The sequence below is a fragment of the Balearica regulorum genome, chromosome 18, assembly GCF_011004875.1.
Source record: "Balearica regulorum gibbericeps isolate bBalReg1 chromosome 18, bBalReg1.pri, whole genome shotgun sequence".
NCBI classification, from domain to species: Eukaryota; Metazoa; Chordata; class Aves; order Gruiformes; family Gruidae; genus Balearica; species Balearica regulorum.
In genome coordinates this window covers 1405890-1426796 of record NC_046201.1, presented here as the reverse complement: position 1 = coordinate 1426796, position 20907 = coordinate 1405890, and the positions used below count along the sequence as shown (strand labels likewise).

Sequence of the window (20907 nt, the reverse complement as noted above, 5' to 3'; positions counted from 1 at the left end):
CAGAAAAGGACTCCAAAATGTATCTGGTCCAGCAGTTTCCTCTTTATGCGGAGGACATCTGAGCTGGCACCAGTAGCGATGAATCTCTACTCTTTCCTCATAGGACCCAAAAGGCCACCCACTGTTCTTGTTTCCTCTTAAATTTCACTGTCTTTTTTTTTTTTTTTTTTTTTCCCCCCCAGTTGCAAAGGCTCTTGGGGTAAGGGCCCCAGTAAAGAAGCCAAGCTAACGGGGTGCTGGGGGTGCTGGGTGCTTCTCCCCGGTGGGTTCTGCTTGCTGGGCAGGGGAGTGGTGCCGAAGGCAGCAGGGGGAGAGGGAGGGAGCCAGGTAGTTTCCCTGTCCCTGCTTGGGCAGGATTGGGCTGCAAGGGATGGTGTGTGCCCTAGGCAGCTTGGGGGTCTCTGGGGAAGGTGTTGGCGATAGGCAGAGTAAATGGACGTAGTCGAGGATGGCCTGACGCTTGAACTTTGTCAAACAGAAATACAGGCATGTTGACAACATCATGTTTGAGAACCACACAATTGCAGATCGCTTCCTAGACTTCTGGCGGAAGACAGGAAACCAACATCTTGGGTATCTGTATGGCCGGTACACAGAGCACAAAGACATCCCTCTGGGGATCCGGGCGGAGGTCGCTGCCATCTATGAACCCCCACAGGTAACAGCCGGGTGCCGTGGCGTCAGTGTCGGCTCATAAAGAGAATAGGGAAACACAGAAATGCTTTTTTGTTTGGGAAACCTCACGCAGTGTTTCCGACTGCAGCTCCATAAGGAAAACAGTCGCATGAAGAAGATGTTGTGTATGTCTCTGTGTGTGTGTGTGTTATTGCCACTGAACGAATTTTAAAAGCTGAATTTGCTTTTTGTTATTTTTCCATTTTCTTTCTATTACTCTGTGCTCAGATGATTTAAAGCTTGAAAACAAATTCTGTACTAGGAAAAAAAAAAAAAGTTGTGGCCCTTGTTTCAATTTATCAGCTCCCTGGAAAAATTTAAGCAGCTTAATTAGACAAAAATGAAGTCTGCTGCCTTGATCAGGAGGCCGAGGGTGAGATTTGATGCCTCGGAGCAGCCAGGAGTCCCCACTAGATGGTGCACGGCACCGCGCAGCACCGCGCTCGGCACCGCCAAGTCCTGCCAGGAGGCTGCAGCCAGAGCGGGTCCGGCCGAGCCTGGCCTCCGGGGAACCCCAAAGCTGAATTCGGTGTCAGAGAGCAGCAAATGGAGATGGAGAAGCCACTCTGCCCATAACACAAGGCTCAGCTTGAAGTTGAGTTTACCTACTGGCTGCTTCAAAGTCACTTTTCTAAGTGCAGACTCCGTGTACACAAACAGATCGTGGTGAATCGTGCGTTTCCTTCCTCTTGATGATTTTTGCAGAGTTGCTAGAGTAAAACGCAACAGATTTGTCAGTGGAAAAAGAACAAATGGATCTTTGGGAGTGTGTGTGTGAGCAGAACCACAAGCCCTCTATTGTTTCAGTGTTGCTGTTAAGCCCCTGCTTTGGAAGTTCATATGCTTCTATTTGTGCATGGTAAAAGCAAGGAAGCTTTTGCTCTCCTGGCAAGCAGTCTCTGCTGTGCTTCTTGACACGGCATCTCCCCACACGAGAAAGCTCGCCTCTGGAACGTACCCAGATGGAGTTGTGTTTTCCAGAGTGCGGGGGGAAGGCCTGGGCGTGGGCTCTTGGATTCCCTGGATTTCTGCCTCTCTGCCGCTCTAAGATTCAAACAAACGAAACGGCGGTACAAAACTGGCAGGTTGAACACAGAGCTTTGGAAAAATTATATAATCTCTTATCTTTTTCCGGAAACAGCAATGGCCTGTTTGTAAATACGGAGTCTTTCATTCATAAACCCCAAAATAGTTTGCAAAGAGAGCTCCGACAGGATGGGTCTGTGAATAGACGAGGTCTCTGGGGTGAAACTGGTCAGCGGTGATGCCGAGGGGAAAACCCAGACCTCTGCTTCCATCCTCTGCCTCACTCCTGACAATCACCAAATGTACTGTGGTTTTTTTCCTGTTCTATTTTACTAGCGAGTTTTTCTTTGCTGCAGATTGGTACGCAGAACAGCCTGGAGATCCTGGAAGATCCAAAAGCTGAGGTTGTGGATGAGATTGCTGCAAAGCTTGGACTGAGAAAGGTTAGGATGTTGTTGGATCTCATGTGTCTTTGTTTGGCAATGAAGAAAGTTGTCGGCAGTTCTCTTCAGCTCCGTGGGGTTATTCAAGACTGTTTGGGCACACCTGAAATCTAGCTTAAGTGTCGGTAGCTCTTAGGCTTTTAGGTATGAAAAACAAAACGAGAGCATTTTCCTGAGCACGAGCACCTAGCAGGGCTGTGCAGCTGAAGTCAGCAGTCCTCTGTCACGAACGACATCAAAGGGAGTAGCAAAGAAGCAGAAACATGGTTTTCCCTTTATTTCTCCTCAGATAGGAGCCGTTCCTAGCAGCATCTCCCTGGTGAGTGCTAATTTGGCGCAGATGTAGCCGGAGTTGCCTTCCGAGTTTGTTCTTCCTTTTGACGGAACCTGTGCTCCAGGAGCAGAGGCTCCTGCTTGTTTTTCCTTCTCCTCTGTGGGGTCCCGTCTCCTGGCGCTGCTCAGGCAGTTAATTTGTACATCGGGCAGAGGTGCGGGTCCCCCGGCAGCTGAGCCTCGGTCCCCTGTTGCCCTCGCGCCCTGCCAGTCGTCCCATCCAGACGTACAGGTATTGGGATCCCGCAGCTTGCTGCCATCTCTCAAACCCGTACTGATATTTTCCGGTTTGGGAAATCTTTTGGTATCGTGTGAATGCCAAGCGTGAGATGTATACAAGCATACGCAAACAAGATTTGACTTGCTAAAGAAAACACAAACCAGAAAAGGCTCAGTACAGTAGACTGTAAACATCTGTGATGAGGTCTTTTGTTCTCCAAAGATAAGATCTTTAGCCTTTTGCCAGTGTCTGAAGCAAAGCTTCTGTGTGTGTTAGTTATTTCCATGCTTTTTCTCTGCTTCTCCCATCAGATATTTTTAATCAATATGACTTAACGCATAACGTACTGCTGGTTGCAGGTTTTTGTCCGTCTGGGCTCTGCTAGGAATCTGAATCAGCAGTTTTTCCTCTGAAGGGTTAAAGCTGTGAGAGTCGATTGGAGCTGTTTTTAGCACGTGTGCAGAAGGGTTCACGCAGCGGTGTGTGTGTACACATCGATACTCGTATGTGCAAACAATGCAGAAAGCAGGAATGTGTTTTTTGGATTGGAGCGGACTCCGATTTGGCACGAATCATACTCCAGTGGGAACATATGAGCTTTATCTTAACTAGTGACTGCGAGCTTCAAAATGAGATCATGTGAGCTGCTTTGTCATCTGCTGGCGCTCCCGACGCTGCTTTGCTCTGAATGCTCAATAGGAAATGCTTTTTGCTGTGGGTGGGAGGAGGTAGTGGCTGAGAGGCCTCTTGCAGCCTCCAGATCTTTCCATGAAAAAATATTCCATAGTGAAACATAAAGCTGCAGGTGCCCCCGGCCGGCCAGCTGGCATGCTGCTCCTGGAAATCGGATTCAAATGAGCCCGGCACAGCTGGGAGAGCCATTTCCTTCAGGCAGCGTACAGCAGGGCTGTGCGAGGAGCCAAGAACATCTTGTCCTGCTAGGAGAAAATGTATAAGCTCTCTTCTGGTTTGGGTTTTGGGTTTGGTTTGTTGGGGTTTTTTTTGCTTCTTAAAGCATCTTTCTCCATAACACTTCTTTATAGGTTGGCTGGATATTTACTGATCTGGTCTCTGAAGACACACGGAAAGGGACTGTTCGATACAGCAGAAACAAGGTGAGATTCAAGTGCGCAGCTAATTACAGCTGCTGGTACGGAGGGTTTGTGTAATAGCATAAACGCTGGCTGTGCCAGGCAGAGTACTGAGCCAGGGCAGCCCAGGGCTGGAGGTGACGCTGGGACTGGAATTCTTGTGAAATGGGGTTTTTTTGAAAGCTGGAGAGGAGCTGTTTGCAAGGGCATGGAGTCACAGGACAAGGGGGAATGGCCTGAAGCTGCAGGAGGGGAGATCGAGATGAGATCTGAGGCAGAAACTCTTCCCCGTGAGGGTGCTGAGGCCCTGGCACAGGGTGCCCAGAGAAGCTGTGGCTGCCCCTGGCTCCCTGGCAGTGGTCAAAGCCAGGTTGGATGGGGCTTTGGGCAACCTGGGCTAGTGGAGGGTGTCCCTGCCCATGGCAGGGGTGGCACTGGGTGGGCTGGGAGGTCCCTTCCAACCCAAACCAGTCTGGGATTCTGTGACTCAGAAGCTTCATAAGGAAAAGGAACTTGAGCTCAAAAAGCACTGTGAGGGGTTTGAAGGTGTTTGGATAGCATGCAAAGCTGCCTGCAGTCCTCACCCACTCTGCTTTAAGAAAAGTGGTGCTCATGGTTTAAGAAAATTTAGTAGAGTGGAGGGAATGGGGTGGTGTGAGGTGCGAACTCAGTGAGAAGAGTGAGTCAGAGGATGTTCCTATGGGCTGGGCTTTGTGAGGTATACGTGGCTTAGGTCATCAGATGTTGACCTTCTCAGCTTCCTGTAGTTCTAAAATCAATTATATCCCTATTTGGAAAATGAAACCCTGGTTTAAAAAAAAAAAAAAAAAAAAAAAAAGGTGTGTAAAGGTGGGTGGAACTAGAAGTGAAACAGTCCTTCTGGCAAGAGCCCGGCTCCGGGCTGGAGAGCTGACATGTCGCATTCTTTTCCCAATCTCTGCAGCAACTTTCTACGAAAGCATGTTTTTCTAGGGTGTTGGTGGTTTTCTTTGGCTGCAGACCAGGGAAATAGGTCTAGGCTACATTGCGTTGTCCTTTTTATTGGCATTTCTGCTCTTCCCTCAGGACACATATTATCTAAGTGCAGAAGAGTGCATCACAGCTGGAAACTTTCAGAACCAGCAGCCCAACATCTGTCGCCTCTCTCCAGATGGTCATTTTGGATCCAAGTTTGTCACAGTTGTGGCTACAGGTATAAACTGGCCTCTGCTTGCCCCGGCTCTCTTGGTTACATATGAATTATCTCTTGTTAATAGAAGAAGAATATGCAGCTCTGCCAGAAGAAGTCAGATGTCCTGGTCCCCATCTGTCCTATTTAACGAGGGTTTTGCCTCTTTTAGAAGTAGCTGTCAGACTTCTGTCTCGTCTCTGTTAAGTTTTGTATCAACCAAAGGCTAATTGGGTCCTCCAATTTTCATAGAGCTGTAGGATATAACATGAATTTTCAGCAGCAGGAGGTGTCTGCATACATAGATTTTTCTCTTGAACTCCGTTCAAGGTTGTTCCTCAGTTTTCCTTTTGCATTTTGCCCAGTTCTTTGTGCTATCTCTCTACAGTTACTTACCCCATCCCCTGCAGGAAACTTAATTGAGGCTCAGACCTGGAGCATCCACCTCTCTGATCCAGAAAGCATTTTTTTGCCTGCAGCCAGGGGAATAACTGTTGCTCGCTTTTCTCTTTCAGATCTTTAAGCTCCAAATTCTCTTGCCTGAAAGCGGCAGTGCAGAACCACGACAATCCAGATCCTGAAAGTTACTCTGGCTGGTTCAGCATAAAGGAGGGACCTTTATCTCCCTTGTGTCGCTGTCAGGGAAACCCTTACATAGGATGCTGTGCTCTTCCGTGCATGGAAACGTTATTTTTCTTTTTGTTGCCTGAACAGAACAGAAAAGTCTGCAAAATGTTTTGCTTTGTCACCTCTGATTTTAGCCTTTTTCACAACAAGTCTCCAGAGGCACCGTAGAACCGTCTGTGCTGCCCGGGCTGCGAGGGGAGATGTTGGCATGTGCTGGGAGAGTTGTAGTGTTAGAAGTTCAATCTGCTGTTCTCCACAGGATGACACGTGTATTCATTTAAAATTTCCCTGGAGCAGATACGCTGCGTTCTGGGTCTATTTAACACAATGAAAAAAACGCATGACTTCCAAACAGCATCCAATGTAAAAACTGAAAGTGTGAGATTATATTGCCTCCTCTGAGCCGAGGTTTTGTAAGTGTTCCCAGAGCCCTTTTCAGTGAAAAAGCTCTCTTTCAGTTAACAGGCCCGTGCAATCAGACAGCTGCCCGTACATTCCAGACTGCTAAACGCATCCATCTTTCATTATAGATAGATGTGTATCTTGCTCACTCTTTTTATTTATTTATGGGTTTGGTTTTTTTAAACAAGGTGTTTTACTGAGAGTATGATGGCTAGCTTTGTTCAGGCCTTCCCCATCTCTTGGTCTATGTTAAATTTCTAGGAGTGTTTGTTCTGGAGCAGTGAGTGATTGAGGTTAGAGATCAAAGGGTAGAAAACGAATATTTCCTCTTTTCTGTTCCAGATAATTTCATTCTCTTCTGTTAAATCAGCCCATCAGGTTTCTATTTAAACGCTTGATTCCTTCCTTTTGTACCGTATAAATATATTTGGATAGTTTGCATCAACTTGGCCTTTAAATCTTCTACATGGATTAATTCCTATCCCCTCCTGAATTCCTAGGTTTGGAAATAGTAACGTTTTCCTACCATCTGTCTGTATCTTCTCTTTCCAGTTGTAGTCTAATGACACATGACCCGATGTTGCTTACATTATCCAAATTAAAGCGCCAAGCATGTGATCTGTGAGTGAGCCAGGGTCTTAATTTCCACTTTCCATGTCAGATTTCCACCAAGCCATCCATTACAGGCTGAGAAAACACTTTTTCTTCTTATGCCTGACATTCCTGGTGACCGACCCTGAACCTGCAGCTCCTGGTTCCTTGGAAATGAAACAGGCTCACGGGAGCTGCGTGCCTGGGTTTTGTTTTGAAAGAGAGAAGATACCTGCAGGGCAGTGGAAGGGGGATGCTATCAGGAGCCTTCCAAAGGGGCAGCTTCGCCTCCGTTAAGCTCCTGGCAGAACACTCTTGCTGTCACTCTGGGGGTCTGTCCTGTTAGGCTAGCTGTGAAAATGTGTGTGTCACTAAAGAAACACAGAATTTAGAGGGGATTCTTGCCTAGAAGTACGTCCCATTTTATCTTGCCAGTCTTCACACCGCCGTGTTTAGTGTCGCTTTTCGAGTCGTGCCTCTCAGCGTTACACCGGGCAAACCACTCTCCTGTGGGATTTTTAACCAGCCTCTTCTCTTCCAGGTGGTCCCGACAACCAGGTCCACTTTGAGGGGTACCAGGTCTCCAATCAGTGCATGGCGCTGGTTCGAGATGAGTGTTTGTTGCCCTGCCGGGACGCACCGGAGCTGGGCTATGCCAAGGAGTCCAGCAGCGAGCAGTATGTGCCTGATGTCTTCTATAAGGTAAGGGCTGCCTGCCTGTGGGTGAGGGGAGCTGCAAAAACAGCTCTGCCGTGTGTCTGCAAATCGGTATGGCCAGCTCAGGAAAGGATGTCTTTGAGGTCTGAACTATTTTCAGTAGTAACCGTTCGCCACATGTCTGCAAAGTAATTGCATAAGCTCCACTTCCCCCTCGTAAACGTGCCGTTAGGGTTTCCAGCACAGCAGTAGCCATTGGCTATCCAGCTTCTAAATGGGGTCTGCGGTGACCCACCGAGAGTCCGTAGCAAGTGCTCTGAATTCCCCTCCTCTTCCGTATTTGTTGGCAGTGCTTGCCATGCTTTCTCTGCCGGTTTTAATCCCCAGCTGAGTTCAGCGTCCTCCCGCTGCACAGCCGTACGATGTGCGCTAGCACAAGTGGGGCAGTGAAAACAGTGGGTTCCTTACGCGATGCCAGGGATGCGCTTGCATATGACACGCTTACAGGTACCAACTGGGCAGCAGATGCAACAAAATATAGCATAGTTCTGCAGCGAGAGGAGAGACAGCCCTGTGCATGCTTCTCTGCAAGAGAAGGAAGGTGCAAAGGCTTTCAGAGCAAGGGCAGGACCGGGGTGCGCTCTGGGCTTTCCTCTCTGGTTCTGGGGTTACTGCCTGCACCCGGGGGCTGGTCTCAGGGCAGACAGTGAACTCCAAAAACTGGTCCTGAGGAGCAGTGGGAGATACGATATGCAGATCCAAAATGCTCTTACTTGAAGTATCATGCAAGAGCACTGCTGGTAAGCTGTCTGCTGCCGTTTGCGGTACGGTTTGTTAGTGATGAATGGACTGTCGTTATTCCCTTGACAGTTGTTTCTGGAGAGCTTCAGCCCCCCTGTATCTGCAGGGCCGAGTTGGAAACTTGGGGACAGGATCTCTGCAGAGGCTAATAGCACTGCTTCTCAAACGTGTGTATGGTGGTGCCCCATGAGCAAGGACGGAGGAATTAATTAATGGCAGTGCTTGCCAGCTAATTAGCCATCCATCACCCAAGTTAGTTATCTCATTCTTGTCTGTGTCCGATATTCGCAGCCCGCTCAGCCTGCAGCCCTCCTGCCGCCTGTATTAAAGCTGTCCGTTGCAGAGCATAGGATAAGCAAATCTACCTTCATTTGGGTAAATGAGCGTATTGTGCACCGGCAACAGGGACGGGCTGATCAAAATGCCCTTGTACGCCCTGAACCCGAGACCAGGACATGCTGGCCTGGGTGAATTAGCCGGTGAGACTCCGTCTTCCCCCTCCACCCCTTAACGCTGAGCTGCTGGCTCGTCTTGAAGATGAAGAACACCTCTTGGCTAAATTCAGCGCTTGAGAGGAAAGGTAGATGGAATCCGTGCCTTTTTCCTGAGCAGGCAGGCGGCGTGCTCTTAGGAGCTGATAAGCCAGGTCCGATTTAGATACAGCGGAGCTCGATTGTGCAAGGGTTGGCCCCGAATGCGAAGATGAGATCATCTCCTGGCGTGCTGCTGCAGTCCTGCTCCGGAGGAGCCCGTGCTGTGGCACAGTCGGGGTGCAGCCTTGCAGGAGGTCCCGTAGGTCTGTGTCCCACATGTGGGCCACCCTGGCTGTTTGGAGTAGCAGGAAGCCAGCGGGTGTTTCCAGAAGGTCTTCACTCCCATTCGTAATCTGAAGCAGGGAGATAAACAAAATGCTAACTGATGGCTCCAGTCTTCTGTGGAAATTTCCATGAACCACTGATTCACTGGGTCGGGCTGCAACTTATTTCATATGTTTTATAACTTCTATCCGTAATTGCCTTTTTCATGATGTGCTCAAGGAAGGCTTGAGGACTGCTCTGGCGGGTGTAATTGTCCTTCAGCCTTAAACGTGTTTGGCTGTAGGATCTCTTAATTTTTTTGGAATGTTCTTAAATCAATGGAAAGCTTAGTCACTCCTGGCTTCGAAAATCTTTGGGGTCTCATTAAATGTGCAAGGCTTGAGGTCAGAGACACTACCTCATAGTTACTGGGTTGGTGACAGCGATGGTGTCAAAGCGTTGGTTAAACACAGGATGAAGAGCACGAGTCCAGCGCTTGGTCGGGCCGCAGAGGACAGCTGTGTCGCGGTCCAGCACCCTGCTCTCCCTTTCTCTGCTGAAACTGCAGGAGCTGAGCAGCTCTGTCCCTGCTCCTTGGTGTGCGGGTTCCCCTCTGTGCTGCCCCCCCGCTAGCTTTGGGCAGAAAGCTGGGCTTTTGAGTAGTTGCTGCATTTTGTCTTGGACTGAGAAGCTACCACTGGTAGAGGGAAAAGTCCGTATATATATTTCTGTGTAATATGCAAGAATCATTTGATAAGCCCTTTAGGATGAAAGGAGCTATACGAATTTATTCTAATTGGATGAGAACCAGAAGGCCAATGTTTGTGTTATATGGATGTATTTATGCATCCAGAGGCAAGGAAGAAATCTATCAAACTGTCATATCTGCCTACAGCAGGGTAGGGCGGTAGGTTCACCCTCGGCTTTGCGAGTAGGAGAGGGGCTGCTGTTCGCATCTCTAGCGAAGCGCGAGCCGACAACTGCACTTCGGTCGCGTTGTTCAAAGAGGACGTCTTGAACCTCCACTCGCAGTAGGTGTGGTGTTTCGGCAACGACCATTAAGAAATGCATCTGGGTTGGTACTGCTGCAGGCGTAGGAAGAGTGTGAGGACCCGAGCTGCGGGCAGGAGAGCTGCGGGCAGGAGAGCTGCGGGCAGGAGAGCTGCAGCAGTTTCGGGTTCTTCACTGCACAGGCCACGAGGTGCCGGGAAAGAGCCATTTTTCCACGCTTTGCACCACGTTTTGTGTTTGCAGAGTGGGAGTGGGGGCCACCACGTCCCCTGGGGCTGCAGCTGCTCCTGCCTGAACGGGACTCTCCTCGATGGCGTGTCAGCATGGATGGCCTTTTCTTCCATGGAAATACGAACACAGATGGCACCAGCATTGTCCTGCCTCAAGAGGCAAGGCGTTTTCCCTGAGCCTCTAGCCTTGTGATTTCTGTATTTCTCTACCATTCTCTTTATGTTGGCCACTAGCCCTGCTGCTTAGAGGAACCACCCCAGTGGAATTGGCAGTATGTGCTTTCTACATGCGGCCTTTGCTTTCCTGGCTCATGAAGGCTGGAGTTCTGCTCTAGCGTGAAAGTCGAGGGCTTTGGGGACCATGAGTACAAGTTACTTTGCTCTGAGATGCCTCTCCAGGTAAGATTAGCCAGAAGGAAGAAAACATCCCCCGTCGCCTCCCGAGTTGTCTGTGAAGCGTCACAGCGCAGTGCTGTTTCCAATCTGAATGTTGCACAACACACACACGCTTCTTGGTGAGTTCAGTGCAACGAAACTTGTGAAGGAGTTGCTGTCGTCAAGACACAGACACACAAGTCGGGGTAAGCGCTCTCTTTGTGAGTAAAGACGACGATGTTGCAATGGCCACTTCACCCTGCTCCTCCCTGGGTGAGGGAAAGCCCAATCTGAATGTTATACAGGCATTTTCTGTTCCGTCTTCTGCCTTCGAGCGGTCTCCTTTGTCCATCCAGTTCTAGAAAATAACCGTACTGATTTTGCTTTCGCTAAGAATGTACCTTCCAAGCTGTGGGTTGATTATTCTGAGCTGAAGTTACTTGCAGGGGGTGCTCAGCGCCCCAGCAGGGTGCTATCCCTCCGGTTGAGCTGCCCGCACCCCATGCCTGCTGCCTGCCTGCTCCCAGCTCCCTGCACTCGGTCTGCCGAGCCCGTACCTTGGCAGTGCTGCAGCATTGCCTGTCTGCTCCCCGCAGAGCTGCGTGCTCCGCTCCACTGTTAACTTCATGGGTGTCTCAACCTCCCGCCGAGTGGGGGAAAGAGATTGCTGTGTTTTACAGACCCTTGGAAACACTTGAATAATTGGATTTGGGGACTGGCTGGCTTTGTCTCTTCTCACAGGTATTTGTGTCAGCTCAGTGCAAACATGAAGATGTCATCCTTGCGACGAATTGCATTTTACAGCTGCCTTTAGTATTCCCCCAGAGTTTCTTTGGGATGGTGTAAGATGAAATCCCTTTACAATGGCACCAGTGTTGTGAAAGAGCCCTTTGCCCCCGTAGAGTCCTGCGTGTGCTTTTTGCATTTACAACAGCTGAGATGGTGCCTGGGCCTTGGCTGGTCCCATCTGGCCCTGGGAGAGACCTGAGCCAGGGCTCTGCTTTTATCAGAGCCGAACCTCTGAGCCAGGCTGTGCCCAGCGTGGCACACGCTGCTTCCGCCCGTTCCCTTTGAAATCCTCTTCCCAGGGAAAACACGATAGCCAGGCTGCGTGGAGACTTCTGCGGGGAGTTTTCAGTAATGGCGAAGGACTTCCCCTGGCTGGCCTCCTACCAGCCGTTCGTGTTGGACTGGAAATGCCTTCTTAGCCTTAGATGTCCCAGCTGCTCTGGGGAGGAGGATGTTTGATTAGCTCACGAGGAGTCTCCTGAGAAGGGTTTCAACTCTCACTGACCTATCGCTTGCTCTTAGAAAAGTCGCTTCATTTCCGTGCATCAGCTGCTCTGTCTGTGCAAGGAGGCAGGACTGCCCGGTGAAGCTCTTGGAAATCAGCAGAGGGAAGAGCTGGGCTTTACTGACACACAGAAAGAACAGACAGCTGCTCAGCTCCGCGGTGCCTTCAGCAGAGTGAACCCGTGGGGAAGACTTAACGGCACGGGATGCTAACGGCTGACCAACCCTGGGACACGGAGCCGGAGCCTCCCTCCTGGCCAACAGCCACCCGGGCTCCTCGCTTGCTGCTCCCCTCACCCTCCTGTTGGAAATCTTGAAGCCACCCAGGAGCGTTTCCCGCTGCAGCCATCCTGCAGAGGTGTGCGACGCGGCCGGCCGTGCTCACTGCGGATGCACCCGTCCTTTTCCCTGTTTGACCTCATCCGTTCGCAGCCTTTGCCTCCAAATGGTGGTTGGAAAGGTTCTAATTGCAGCGCCTGATGCAATCTCCACTTTGCTGCTGTCTTCGGGGTGATTCATTGTCCAGATCCTCCAGGCCTTGCTGCTTGATTTTTGTCCAGGAGCCAAATACTCACGCCTTTGTTAACCCCTTCCTGGCCGCCCTTCGGAGCGGTCGCCACTGGGCGTTCATGGCTTTGGGGGTCTCGGCCTCTGGGGCTGCAGCAATAACGTGCTGAGAGGCGCTGCCGGGGCCGGGTTCGGGATGAAGATATCTTTCTCCCAGCTTAATGTTTGTTAAGGCCTTTAAAACGTAATTACCTAATAAAATGGCGCATGGGGGTTGGAGAAGAGTGCTGGCGTTGAGGGGGGGCTTTTCTGTCTGGGGAGGGGCAGGGGCAGGACACGTCCTCGACTCGGGAGGAGCGAGGTTCCAGTTTGGTAGTGACAGTCTAGTGCCTGGCTTGAAGGCCTCAGCAGCGTGACATTAAAAAGAAGGCATTTAACATGGAAATCCCCAGAGGCGGAGATTAAAGCGAACAGGTGCTGGAAAAATGTTTCTGCATATTAGAACTTAATTAGATTTGAAAATGAATTCCAGATGGGCTAATTATGTGTGAGTTGTTGCAGGTTCTTTCTTGCAGGGGCAGGATTGTGTTTGGGAAGCTCATTCGGTCAGATTAGATTGGATTCCTGACTCTTGCGGTATCACCAAGATCTAGAAGCAGGTTAGCTTTCAGGGCCTGTGATCTCCCTGAAAAGGCTCCGTGTCTCCTCCTGCTCCTGTCAGAGCCAGAGAGATCGGAGGCCACGAGCCACCGGGCTTGTTGCTGAAATAACCACAGGGCCAACAACCTGTCATGTTCAAGGAGAAAAGATCCTTATCGGAATTGCTTTTAAAAGGAGCTTCAAAGACGAAGGTAGATTTTTTTTTTTATTTTTTTTTTTTTTTAACAAAGGGAAGCGTTCCTAGGGACAGAGGATGCTCGGGGAGGGGGCTTGTGGTAAGGGGGGCTGATGCCTGGAGGGAAGCAGCGTGCCGGAGCCTGCTCGGGCGATGTTCGTCTGGGTGTACCGGGAGAGCAGAGCGTGAGAGCGGGGTGCTGGCTGCCACACCGCATATTTGTGCTGTGTAAATACTAGCGTAACCGAGAAATCCTGATAGCGGGGGAGTGGTGTGCTCCGGGAGAAAATACCGCTCGGGAGAGGAGGGTGTCAGCCCTGGGCAGCAGCTCACCCCGACGCGCCCTGCTCGCTGCCTCGGCCCGAGGAACGCGGCTCAAAACCCCGCGGGGGGTCAGGGTCTCTCGTCGAGCTCCCCCAAACTGCCGAGGTGTTGGGGTGATGGCTCCGCCAGCGTGCGGCGGCTCTGGGTCTGCCTCCGGCCGCTGGGACTTCTGAGAGCTCGATAAACGTGAACTTTAATGTAAGGTCCCTGACTGGAAATTATGGGCGTATGATTTATGTGGGGCTCAATGAATGATTTATAACATGTTAAGTGATGATTTAGGTAGAAAATACAACCCCCTCTTACAGAATCTTTAATGAAAAGTGTCAGTTCTCATGAATTTATTTCTGAAGCTGTGTTTGAACTCGGCATGTTTGACATAAATCACGTCTAATTGTCATTTTATGATTAATGAACATATGCTGGCCATTTTTCTCCATAATTAAACTTTATGTTCAATTCGTCTGGCAAAGCAAAACAAGTTTATGCGTTGTGATATGCTGGCTCTTCAGGTCCATGTATGAGAAAGCGCCTGGATTTCCAATTCCCAAGCGAGAGTTGGACAAGAGGCTCATGGCCGGTTTTGCAGAAAGTCGGGTTTGCCTAGGCTGAGAAAGCAGATGTGGCGCTGTCCCTCCCCTGTAAGACAGTACTGCTCCTCAAACGGCATTTACACCTCTCAAATCGTGCCAGGCGCCTCTCCGGTGGTGGTGAAGACCGAGGTGGTTTGTGACCACGCGCTCCCTCGGCTGACGGGGAAGCAGAGGGCCTGGCTTGTGGAGTTAGATCTCTAGCCCCAAGGGCCTGCAGGGAATCGGGCAGCTCTGCGGCACCCACGGTCTTTTCTACGCCCTTAGTGAGCTGCAGAGCTGAGGATCCCCGGGCTCCTGCGTGGGCGTCTCCAGGGCAGGATCCCTTAGGCTTCACACCGCTTCCACGCTGAGGAATAATAAGACTCTTTTTTCTTTCAGGATATAGACAAGTTTGGCAACGAGATCACACAGCTGGCTCGCCCGCTCCCGGTTGAGTACCTAATCATAGATGTGAGTATTCGTTGCACTTGTTTGCTTGCAGCAGGAGGTGGTCGGGGTGGAGTGAAGTTCTTAACCCACCTCTAAAATTCCCATCAGAGGTGATTCGTAGGGCAGATTTTCTTTCTTTCTTCCTTTTCCCTCTGCTGCCGGGCATTTCTAGCACGGAGGTTGGTGTGCTCTGGGGTAACTGCAGTGCTCCTCGGGGTCGGTGTGGTGCCAGGGAACACACTCGTTTCCTGGGAGGGCACTGCCTGGTGTCTGATCACGGCTCCGAACTGGCATGTAGCCGCACAGCGGGGAATGCAGCCGGCCCCACAGATGCATGTGCTGGGCACTACCTCACAGGGAGCTAATTAGAGAGCTCCAGTTGTCTGTCTCTTAGCAGCAATTAAGAATCCAGCTCCTTTTAGTGACTCAGCAGACCAGGTTGGTTGTACAGAAATGCCTTTTCTTGGGGGAGGGAGTTCACGCCACAGCACAGCTTGGCTGGAGCAGGGCTGCTGCCTGCGAGCGCTGCCAGGCGCTGGGGCACGGCTCTGCCCTTTGGCTTGAAAGGAAACTGTGACCGTGTGGAACGCAGGAAAGCAAATAATTCAGATGACAGATGATATTGCTGGAGTTAGAGGCGGTGCCAATAACAATTAAATCCACCTGGAGCAACTGGTCTGGTCCAGCTGCCCCTGGCACAGGTAGTGTCCCGCGGGCGCAGGGGAGCTGGCAGCCGGGAGGCTTCCCCTGGTTTGTCCTTCTTCCCCATTTACTGTCTGCCGTGTGTATCGCTTATCAGAGCGGCACTCGGGCTGCGCTGGGACGTGTGACTCGCACAGAGAAATGTCGTGCCCGGGAACAAGGGGCCCATTGTGCAGGGCCCTTGGACGCCCCGTGCCAGGCAGCAGCGCTGGAGCGTATTTATTACTCAAGTAGTGAAGGCATCTGTTTCCTGGCTACCTGGGGTGTAATTAAGATGAAAACAGATTGATGGAACATGCATTTAGGAGCAGTCTGGAAAGCTGCATTTCTGAAGCATCTTGTTTTGTCTCTTTTTTAAAAACCAAAAAGGCGTTATTCCAGTTATTACTGTCCTGGCAGGTATTTCTGCGTCTCTGCTTACAAAGGGCCTCGCCGACGGGGCCCAGCAGTCAGTACCTGACACCAAAGCTTCAAAGCCCCCAGAATCGGGACTGGTTTAAATGTCAGTAGCCGGCCCAAACGCTGGCTTGTGAGCTCAGTAATGTGGGCGCAGTGTTGATGTCCCCGTTCCCTGTCCCTTTGGCACAGGGTGCAGGGAGGAGGCAGGGTTAGCACACCCAGAGCGTGGGCTGACCCCGTTCCATGACGTGCAAAGGTGTTTTCTTGGCACCCGTTCCAGCCCTGCGTGGAACAGCACGGTCCCCTGGCTACCCCATGGTGTTACGGTGACCCCCAGGGTGACGCCCCCAGGGTGACACCCCCCAGGAGCAGCTCCATCCCGGTGACCTTTGCAGAGAGGGATGCTCGCCACAGCATCGTGCTGTGCTCATCAGGACCGAGCTCAGTACACCTCCCTCCAGCATCGTTAGAAACGATTGCCAGGAGCTAAGGGGCGTGCTGATTGGAATATCGCTTTGAATGTTAAAAGCCGTCAGCAGGTCCCTGCTGTAATTGCCTCACTGTCTTCCTGGCTGAGCTCTAATGTGTTGCCGTGGCTGCTGTCGCCTACCAGGAGCCTTGCTTCCCGTATCTCACTTGCCTCTCCTGCCGTCAGCGCTCTGATCGTCCTTTCTTGGATTTTTAGATTACTACAACTTTTCCCAAGGATCCAGTCTACACTTTTTCTATTTCTCAAAATCCATTCCCCATCGAGAACCGCGATGTGCTGGGAGAAACTCAGGTAAGGAGTGATTCGTACTGAAGCTGCGTTTAATACAGATACCTCATCTGCCTCCCTTGCACGTAGGAATATCTGCAAAGGGACGGCGGCGGTCATGCCCTTAAATCACCCCTTCGTAGTTCAGTCCAGCGCTTGCCAAGCACCTCCCTGCGTGGAGCAGCATCTGCGTGCCGCTCAGCCGGCTGGACGCCTGCTCGGCGATGGGACTGGGGCTCCTCCAAAGAGATCAGGGGGCTCCAGCCCCACGGTGACAGCACGGGACCCGCTTCTCCCCGCCAACAGGAGTGGGACAAGGGTTGTTGCTTCAGCTCTGAGAGCACCGACTTCTCTTCCTGGACTGATTTTTAAAACGCAGAGACCTTTCCCTGCAAGAGGCCCATGGCGTTGAGCAGAGGCAGCTGCCTGACAGCTCGAGGCTCTTGCTGGGTGTTGCCGGCGCACAGAAGGCTCGAGCTGCTTTAAAGCAGCAACAGCTCGTTCCTCTAAGGAGGCCATGCCAAAGATGTCAAAAGATTCCTTCCAAAAGGCATCAGGGGAGAAGGGTCACTGCCCGTTGTGGCTCTGTCGGCAGAGCGAGAGAGGTCAGCCTCCAGTCACATCTCCTGGGCCTGGGATCAGGTCTGTGTGCTGGGGGTGGTCAGGTGCTCGGAGAGGGGAGCGAGCGTGGGCCCCAGGATCCTTTTCTCTGGAATTTGTTAGCTGCAACTCGGTCAGGCAGCCTGGGATCTGATTTTGGGAGGGTCTCTGCACAACACAGCCGATGCCCAAAAGAGATGGGAATGTTACAGTGTCTGTTAGTGGATCCGAATAGAAAAATAAAGTTGTCACGTGGGGGAGAAGTGACCTCTCTTTATTACTTTCCCCTCTCTCTAGGACTTCCACAGCTTGGCCACATACCTGTCCCAAAATACTTCCTCCGTTTTCCTAGACATCATTTCCGATTTCCATCTGCTCCTCTTCCTGGTCACGAACGAGGTCATGCCTCTGCGGGTACGTAATGGGGAGGAAAGGGTCATGTCCCAGCCCCGGGCACGTCCCCCGGCTGGGTGTCTGTGCAGGGCAGGCAGTGCAGCTGGCCCCACACTGCTTCTTCCAGGCTGAGCTTTGGTGGAAGGTTTAAAAAGTGAAACCAAAGCCCCCAACTAGACCGAGAGCTCTGAAGATGCAGCGCAGAGCAGTGAGGGGGTGGTGGTTGTTAGCACAGTTGCAGACCAGACAGAGCCAATTTGGCCGCAGCTCTTAGAGCTGGAAACATTTTTAAAAATATCTCAGAATCAGAAATTCTCTGTAACAACGATAACGAGATCAGAGCCCCCAAATTTCAGTGAGGCCAACGACTGCCTGGCTGTGCAGCTCTGCCTCTCTTGGCCGGGCACCGGGAGCTTGGCGGCTGCCCAGGTCCCTGGTTCACATCTGCACCGCCGGACCTTCACGGTGTAAGCAGCACGCCAGCAAAAAGGGCCATGTGTTTGCCAGAGGCTTCAGGGCGCCGAGGTCTGCGCATGTGCAGGGCAGCCAGGCTGGCCCTGGGCAGCTGGAGATCAGGCCGGGGCTGCGTGCGGGGCCGGGGCCGGGTGCCGGCGTGCTCCGGCACGGCAGGTTTGCACCCCCGGGAGTCCGGCTCAGCCTGCGGCGCCGGCACGTTGTCCTGCACAGGGCAGGGTGGTGGTTGGCTGCAGCCTGGTTAGGTGATCACCTCCTCCAGGCTGAGGGAGAGGAGGGATTTGGGTTTGAGGGGTATGTCTGAACGCTACGGGGAGCAGAAGGGATAAGCTGCATCTTGTTCCCTGCCCGTGAACCTCACTGGGACACCCCAAAGGGCTTTTTAGAAAGGGGTGGCAGCTCTGACTCGCAGCTCTGGTGGAGGAGGGCAGAGAGGCACGTCCCTGGCCGTAGCTCCAGCCTGGGCACCGGAGGAGTGTCCAATACCGATTTCTCTCTTATGGTTTTCAGGACAGCATCAGCTTGTTGCTGGAAGCCGTGAGGACCAAGAATGAAGAGCTTGCACAGACCTGGAAAAAATCAGAGCAGTGGGCCACCATTGAGCAGCTCTGCAGTAAGAAAGGGGGTCCCTGTGGGAGGGGGTCCCATGTCCCTCAGGGCAGGGCTGGGAGCTGGCCGGTGGCCGTGCAATGCTGCTCTCAAGCTGCCGCAGAGGCTGCCGGAGGCTCAGGCAGGAGGAAAGCGGTTCCTTGGTCCCCAACAATCCCCACCACACTGAGCGGGGAGCGGGGCTGGGCTGGGGGCTGTAGGGTGGGATCTGCAGCGCTGAGCTGGGGTGTGCTGAGATCTGCCCCCACCCGGGAGCGTCCCCGGGGTGCCAGCGGCTCCTGCCTGGGTTGGGACAGGAAACTTGCTCTGGGTTTAGGCAAGGGGATCTGCCCGTTCCCAGCACATTCCCCCTGCTCTGACTGGGCTCTTCCTCTCGCAGGCACAGTCGGTGTCCAGATCTCAGGACTACAGGAGTACGGTGCCATGGGCGGCTCGACGCACGCCGTGTCGGCAGCCATGTGGGCCTGCCAGCACTGCACCTTCATGAACCAGCCGGGCACGGACCACTGCGAGATGTGCAGCCTGCCCCGGACCTAACCACGCCGACGCGGCGGCAGACTCCAATACAGAGCAAACCCTCGAGCAGCAGGAGTGGTGCTTGTCCCTTCCCTGCCCTCCCTTCCGCTTCCCCCCCATCAGGGCCCCGGGGTGCGGAGCCGGGCCAAGGGTGGCTCCAGCCCCCCCCAGTTACTCCTTGCGCCCTTTTGGGGCAGCCCCATAGTCGCAGCAGGAACCGGGCGCCCCGGCTTTATCTTGACACTGGCCCCTGGCCTGGAAACCCAATGCTTAACCTCAGCCTTTGCCCAGCAGGGCCAGGCTGTCCCCCCCCACCTTCAGCTGCTCTCTGGGCAAGCGCTGGGGGTTTTGGGGGGGCTGCAGCCAGCCAGGGCCCCTCCCTGCCCGCCTGCCCAAAGCAGAGGAGGTGACGGGGAGGCTGCGGCACGTCCCTGCCCACAGCTTTGCTCCCCTTCCCCTGCGGGTCGCTGCCGCCAGCCCTGGGTGCCTACAGCTTTCGCTGAGCGGCCGAGGCAGACGAGTGTTCACAGCGCTGGGCCAGACGGCAGCTCTGCCAGGCTGGGCCCCGCGTGCTGGCAGCGCTCCCGGAGCAGGACAGGCCCCCCCTTGGCACCGGGCAAGGGGTGACCGTGTGCCAGCTCTTGGCTTGGCACCGCTCCCGTGGCACGCACGGCACTGAGCCGCGCTCGCTCCCTCTCGTGCAGCAAAGACGTTTCAGCACCTGACGGTGCGCGCTGGGGTTGGCACGTGCACGGCTGCCGGCTGAGTGCCCGTCCTGCCCGTTCACCGCGGGGGCTGCGGGAGGGGGTGTTCCCCCTCACTATGTGCCGTGTCACCCCGCAGAGAGCGGTTCGGCTCCCGGGGAAGGTGTGAGGCTGTGCAGAGGGAGCTGCCTTACGTGGGCACCCGCCTGCCTTCCTGTGTGCTGTGGTGCTGCGAGGGAGCCGGCTGGGGCCTGTTGGGGCTGGGCAGGGGACAGGCAGCCGCTCACGGTGTCCCAGGGGCTCGGCCCTCCTCTTGCGGGGCCGCTGACCCCCTGCCTGGCGCTGCCGGTTAAATCCCCAGGGCACCAGTTGTGGTACTGCCCTGTGCCCTCCTTGTAGGAGGGAGTAAGGCCTCATCCTGCACCAGAACAGCATCGCCCCTGCCTTCTCCAGCTGGGCAGTGGGGCAGGCAGGGACCCCCGGCACCCCCGTGCCTGACAGCTTCTCCTGCCCCTTGCTGCTGCCGGCGAGCGCCCGCCCAGGGTCTGCCGAAGGCTTCATCCCGCCGGTGTTACCGGAGCGGTCGCCCGGCCCCACCACGGGGTTCCCGGGCTGCGGTTTGCTTTTTCCCCTCAGTTTGTTGGTGTTTGGGGTTGCAGCGGTGTGCGGTGCCTGCACCAGACTGACCCGGGCGCTGGGTCTGCGAGTAACGTTGAATAAAAGCACCTGAAACGAGAGCCAGTGCCATGCCTCCTGCGCTCTGTTCCCAGGGGGGGCTGCGTTGTGCCGGGGTCAGGACCGGGGTGATGCTGCGGCCCATCACCGGGCACTCGGCGTCCCGTCCCCTGCCCGCGGCTCTGCCGTGGCCGGGCGGTCTGTTTGCAATCAGCGCCGGAGCCGCGTGCGGCCGGGCCCCGCGCCAGACCAGCGCGTTGAAAAGGGAAGGCGGGAGCCGTGTGGAGCCAGAGCCGGAGGAGCCGAGCCCAGCGAGCGGTTGCCTTGTCCGCACCGCCCGGGACCCTCAGCGCAGGTAGGGGGCAGAAATGGCTCCGATGGCACCGGGTGCCACGTGCTCGGCCCTCGGGGACGCGACACCCCGCAGCCACCCAGCCTCAGGGTCCCTTGTCCCGATGGGGACGCGGTGTCTCCCTTCGGCCTGCGGACGGGAGCTGCGACCCTTCTCACCGCGCTCTCCCCTGGCAGCGCCATGTCACGGTTTCTCCCCCTCCTGCTCCTCGCGGCTCTGGGCTGTGCCGCCAAGCTGAAGCGGCGGCCGCCGGCGGCGTGGGACGACGGAGCAGACGGTAACCCCCCGCCGCTCGGGA

The 20907-nt window shown here is 53.8% G+C and overlaps 1 protein-coding gene across 1 annotated transcript in view; it reads left to right on the top strand.

Annotated features, from left to right (window-relative positions):
* The window catches only part of NPLOC4 (NPL4 homolog, ubiquitin recognition factor), a 30505-nt gene extending 10186 nt beyond the window's left edge, over nucleotides 1-20319 (top strand). The window contains exons 8-17 of the mRNA XM_075771048.1: nucleotides 479-658; nucleotides 2058-2144; nucleotides 3741-3812; nucleotides 4854-4980; nucleotides 7118-7278; nucleotides 14378-14449; nucleotides 16215-16310; nucleotides 17184-17300; nucleotides 18264-18366; nucleotides 18742-20319. Coding sequence (XP_075627163.1) covers nucleotides 479-658; nucleotides 2058-2144; nucleotides 3741-3812; nucleotides 4854-4980; nucleotides 7118-7278; nucleotides 14378-14449; nucleotides 16215-16310; nucleotides 17184-17300; nucleotides 18264-18366; nucleotides 18742-18899 — 1173 coding nt within the window. The 3' untranslated portion in view covers nucleotides 18900-20319. The remainder of the gene's footprint in view (nucleotides 1-478; nucleotides 659-2057; nucleotides 2145-3740; nucleotides 3813-4853; nucleotides 4981-7117; nucleotides 7279-14377; nucleotides 14450-16214; nucleotides 16311-17183; nucleotides 17301-18263; nucleotides 18367-18741) is intronic.
* The last annotated feature ends 588 nt before the right edge of the window (nucleotides 20320-20907 follow it).